The following is a 6000-nucleotide window of genomic DNA, read 5'->3' as shown; positions in this document are numbered from 1 at the left end:
GGAGAGTAAAGATGTGACTCCCAGAAACGCAGTCTCTCTTCTGCATCATGCCCAGCTTTTCCACACACAAAGCCTTTATATGATCCGCTATAGAACGTGGAATATACAATGCATAGTTTACAGCCAAAACTTGCAGCGAAAATATTCAGACTGAAACATCCTGACATACAATCATTATTATACAACTTCTTGGAAAAAAAAGTGTTTTTTTAAATACTAAGACTGGGTGAATCTCACAAAAACTGACATTCAAAAAAAAAAAAAAAAAAAAAAAAAAAAAAAAAAAAAAAAATTTGTGCATAAAAATATATATGTGTATATTATATATACACATATATATTTAAACCACCCAATAAAAAAAAATAAAACAACAAATGCATAATATAAAATTATATTTAAAATTATAAAAATTATAATTATTAATTATAATTAATAATTATTAAAATTATATTTTATATGTATTTTAAAAATATTTTTAAACATAATTAACACAATCAAGATTGTTAAACAATTAATAATTAAACCCATTTAAACCACCAATGTTTCAGTAGCCTAAATGAAACATTGTAGACATACAGTATATATTTCTTTATGATGTGGACATTTCTTTATGAGATTCACCCAAATTATAAGTTACTGTAAAACCGAATCATTTGTTCTTGCTTTCGTTCATCAGGTTGAGTCTGAAGTCTCTTGATTTGGAGCATGTTTTAGTCTCCGTCACATCAGTCTCTCGTTGTTAACCCAGTTTTTTGGTTGTTTTTGCAGCGTGGAAGAATTTCAGGAAAAAGTGCTCATCTCATCTTTGTTCTTCAGGCCTTTTAGTCTTTAAATAGAGACACTGGATCTATTTGTAACACTGAATGCTGACAGCATCATAAGTGTGTGTGTGTGTGTGTGTTTAATCTGTACAGACTGCTCGTGTTTTATTGTGTAATGTCAAATATAGTTTGCAGTTATTTACCAGTTCACTTCCTTAAATGCTTTTGTTCACACTGAACACTCAAATCCACTCTTCAAGACCGTCTGCATGTCATTATGTTTGTTCAGACAGTCTAGTTTATGCATTATATCTATATAGTTTACCATAGAGAAAACATCATAAGCATCATTATTATTATTTTAAGAATCACCGTGGAAAGAAAGGATGGGGGGAAATCAGATTTTATGCACTTTTTATGCTGTTTAAAGTGGATTTAGAGTGGATTTGAGTCACCAAAAATAAATAAATAAATAATGGTTTTTGCTTTCTGACTGAATGAAGCCTGTTAATGGTGAAGGGTATAATCACCAGATTACAAAGATAAGCATGTTTGCTTTAAAATATATTATTAAATATAGTCAAGTCTAAATCAGAAATGTGAATTAATAAAATAAATAAACAGCAAAAAAATGATTTCCTTTATCAGTGTTTTTGTCTTATTTTGCAATATAAATATTCTTATATTAAATGGATCAAATTGTAGTGAATCTAAGTTTATTTAAAAAGCAAAATGACGTAAGATATAAGTCTTGTTTTCTTAAAAATGTGAGGCCAGAAAAATAATCATGCTTTTGCACCTTAAATTAGATTTTTTTCGTCTCAAGTTATAGTATTTTGCGCTAAGAATGTTTGCACTGGATATACACTTGTACTGTAAAACAAGACAAAAATGCTATGTAAGAAAATCATTTTTGCAATGCATTACACACTTCACCTTTAACACATCATAATATCATTTCTGCTCATTTTTCGCATGCTAACGTGTCTGTAACCGGTGGGAAACCCTGATACCCGCTGCTCTCCTTCTGCATGTTATACAGTGTTTTCTCCAGCACGATGTTGTTTGGTCTCTCACTGGCTCTCAGAATCCGGGGCTGTCGTAGCTGCTTTGTCTGTAGTAACTGTGCGCGGGGCTGCGACTGCGACTGCGGCTGCGGCTGGAGCTGCTGTGACTGCTGTAGCTGTAGATGCTGCGGCTGCGGCTGCGACTGGAGCTGCTGAAGCTGCTGGCCGAGCTGGAAGAGGACGGGCTCGGCCGGTAGTACGGGATGGGACGCTTTCGTGCGCTGCCGAAAAGATGGCAGAGGGAGATCAGATTATACAGACACATAATAGCAGAAAATAAAAAATTCATAAGCACTTTAATACCACTTTGACCACTCCACAGCATCAAATGTGTGCTGTGCCATCATGTTGTTTGACAATTAACATAGCTATTATTTCATAACAAACTTGTCGTTTTGAGGTAGAAACTGTGGAGACTTTGTTTTAAACTATGTTTTACATTGTAGCTAGTTTCTTGATGGTCAGAGGAGGTCTACTAGCTCCAACTAGCCTGACTAAGATGATTAAGCAATCAGTTTAATATACAATCAGTGAAAAAAAATAAAACTATATATATGTCTAAAATATTATTTGGAAAATATTTAGTTTCTAAGAAAAAAATTCTACTCATTACTGTACTGCTGTTACATTTATTATTGACTTATTCACTTATTGTAATAAAAAAGTATATATTTTAATCCGAATTACATTTTGTACAATGTTTTTTAGTTAAAACGACTATTTATTTAATTCAATCTTTTATTTACTCATTTTAATCAAATTTTATATTTTTTAATCACATATTTATTATTTATATACATTTTGTACACTGTACAATTATTTATTTAATCATTTACATCCTCGAATTTCCAATAAAAAAATGTAATCAAATTTTCAATGTAAATAAATACATTTATCAAATACATATCTTTATTTTTACATTTAGCATACATACATTTTTATTAAAATGTACTTGTTTTATTTATTTTAATGATTTTTGTTTATTTTAACATTTTATTTTAATTCTATATTTAGTTTTACGTTATTATTTTTAATTATTTACAATTCAGTTTATTTGTATGTTTTATTTTAATCCGATTTTTACCTTTTTTATTTGATTTATTTATTTATTTTATTATTATTGTAAATTTTTACTTTATTCTTCCTAAGATGTTTCCCAGGCCCTAGTATGAAAGCCCCTGGTCTGGAGCAGTTTATGACCTCATCAGACCAGCTAGAAACCATAGAGAACCAGTGACCATCAACAGCAGGTTTCTAGCCTAAACATGTTCCAACAAAACACTGTTGTGGTCAAAGCGGTGGAAGTGCTGCGGTGCTGCAGAGATGATTAGTTTCTGTAAGAGAAAATGTTTGGAGAAGGTTGAGCTTTGGTTAGTGAGTGTTAAGACAGAGCTTCATCATCATCATCATCATCATCATCATGTAAACAGACTGTAAATACTTCTTCAAAGAGAAACATCAGTTCTTACAGCAGGTTAGACACACACTCTCACTCTGTAGCTGTTAGCTGGATCTGTGTTCATGTGTTCATGTGTTTGTGTGAGGTTAGCAGATAAACTCAGTGTTTTAGACTCCATAGACTGCTCTCTAGGTTATTAACACACTTAAGAACATTTTTACCACATTATGCTTTAATAATCTTCCGTCAAATAATCTTTGTAGAAGTACACTTGCTAAAACACGTGTAAAGTACTTGATTATTATTTTAACTGTAGTGTGTTATTTGACATAACATTTAAAGTTTAAATATTTTTTATATGTACTAAATTGCATGTTATTGAAGTATATTTCAGTTCACCAAAATTTTTGTTTTTGCAAAATATTTTGTTACATAACATTGTTTTATACTCATTACTGTAACGTTGTGTTATATTTATCGTTTATTTGTTTATTTACTTATTTTAATCACATTTTATTTATTTTAATCTGATTCCTTTTTGTAATATCTTATATAATAATATCTTATATATTTGTATAATATAATGTAGAAATATATTTAAATATTAAATAACATATTTATTATATTATATATGTAATATTTATCATATTGAAGGAATCATAGAATATATATTTTAATTTTATTATCTAAATCTTAAAATTTGGCTTTACACTTTAACCATATTTATTTTCATTGGATTAATCTTAATCTTATTTTCATAATATGATACATATTTCTTTTTAATATATTATCACTTTTATAATTAAGTGTTAACCAAAAAATTACATTCAGTTCATACTTATGAATTTTCTTTTGAAATATATTATTTTCATAATAATAATTTTTTGAAGTATGCTGAAGCGTTCTTCTTTTTCACAACAGCCAGAATGCATTTCTACAAGCTCAGGAAGCTGATTATGATTTTTTTTTAAATAAAATAACACTGAAACATTGATCAATTCTGGCTCTCAGTGTCTATCTCTGTGAACTGCGGGGATCGTTAGTGTTAATCTGTGAAGAGAACTCGTTTAGTGGTGAGAATGACAAAAGCAGAGAGAAGGGAGTGAGACAGAATCTAATCAGACACAGATAAAGTTGTACTCTTGAGACGCTGAGAGCTGCTTCAGGAGGAAACCAGGGGCTCCTGATGCATGGCAACAGTTGCCATGGTAGCATCGTTCTGGTGTGAGGTCATCGAGGAAACCTTCATACAGGACAGAGTAAGTTCAAATCCTGACCAATCAGAGCAGAGGGAAATCATTTGAAGCTGAGTACAGAAAATCATTTTATAATATTCAGTCCATACTGAAATCCTGAAAAGTGAGGACTAAACAACAACAACAACGTTTCACTCCAATTCTTATGCTGATTGGGTTTTGCATTAGAAAAATCTTAATCAGACTTTTGCACTATAAGTAAGTGCAAGTTGTTTTTTGCTGAAATGCTAAAATGAGTTGCTGCAGAAATCCTGCAGTACACAGACTGGCCTGTAGGTGTCAGTGTTTCTTTCATTTGTCTGGTCAATGTCAGTGCTGTTACTGTTAACTAAAAAAAACATTTATCTAGGTTTTTCAGTAATTGAAATAAAGTTGATATAAATGAAAAAACTTAAAATAAAATAAAAAACTTAAAACTAAAAATTAGAAATGTCACACTAAAATAAACTAATGTGGCAACTAAAAAGTACAAATATTACTAAGACTGAAATAAAAATAAATATTTTTTAAGAAACCAATAAAAATTAAAAAAGCACATAATGAAATAACTAAAACTTAAACTAAAATATTAAAATATATGTACAGTCGAAATATAAATAAACACTAATGCAACACTGATCTGATGCAACATTTATTTGCTATGGATTAGCACACACACACTAAAGAGAAAATGTTTATATTTCTTAACCCCTGTTGGGTTGAAACAGATTATACAGGTTATACCTATAAAATGCTTTCATTATAATAAATTGCATAATATTATTAATCATAACAAAAACTGATGTTTAACTGATAAATGCTAACTATAGTAAAAAATAATATATATATATAAAATTCACGGTTCGGTTCGATACGATACACTGATGTCACGGTTCGGTTCGGTTCGGTTCGATACGTTTTAGATACAGCAAAATGTAAAAACATCTCAACTTTTCAGAATGCCGCAAGCGCACCGCGGGTCATGTGACAAGAACCAACCAATCAGCTTCATCCTTTCCCGTAACAACGTTGAGAGCTCAGCCAAGATGAAGGATCAGCTGATCATAGTTGTATATGGATTGCAATTTTGAAATAAATTCAGTAGCAGAGCTACTGCAAGCGATTTTTAGAGCTGCAAATCCATTTATCCTTCGCTGAAATTTCCGCGTCTCATGGAGAGAGCACGTCATTGTTGCTTAGCAAAGACAGACGCCTCATGAGCGCTTCTGCCCGAGCGCTTTGGAAAGGAGGAGAAAGACGCGCTTAGCGTTTTCCATGCGTTTTTAGGCGTGATATGTGAACGGCCCCTAAGGCGCTCGCTCACTCAGCACGCGCTGAAGGCTTGTTGCAAAATGTCGAATGCATTTAACAGACCAGAAATATAAGATCCTAAAATGTGTTTGGGTTGGATTCCCTGTAAGCTATAGTGTCTAAATGCTGCAGGGATAGTTTGCTGCGTGCATGTTTCTCCTTTTTTTCGTCTTTTCCCAGATAGTACTGACGCATATATCCCAGATATTCCCGCTGGTGTTTTTTTT

The 6000-nt window shown here is 31.6% G+C and overlaps 1 protein-coding gene across 1 annotated transcript in view; it reads right to left on the bottom strand.

Annotated features, from left to right (window-relative positions):
• Positions 1 to 331: 331 nt before the first annotated feature.
• LOC127957809 (serine/arginine repetitive matrix protein 3-like) overlaps positions 332 to 6000 on the bottom strand; it is a 68858-nt gene continuing 63189 nt past the window's right edge. Inside the window, exon 14 of the mRNA XM_052556494.1 lies at positions 332 to 2049. Coding sequence (XP_052412454.1) covers positions 1845 to 2049 — 205 coding nt within the window. The 3' untranslated portion in view covers positions 332 to 1844. The remainder of the gene's footprint in view (positions 2050 to 6000) is intronic.

This window comes from Carassius gibelio, chromosome B5 (genome assembly GCF_023724105.1).
Source record: "Carassius gibelio isolate Cgi1373 ecotype wild population from Czech Republic chromosome B5, carGib1.2-hapl.c, whole genome shotgun sequence".
Lineage (NCBI taxonomy): Eukaryota > Metazoa > Chordata > Actinopteri > Cypriniformes > Cyprinidae > Carassius > Carassius gibelio.
This window is presented reverse-complemented; position numbering and strand designations above follow the sequence as displayed.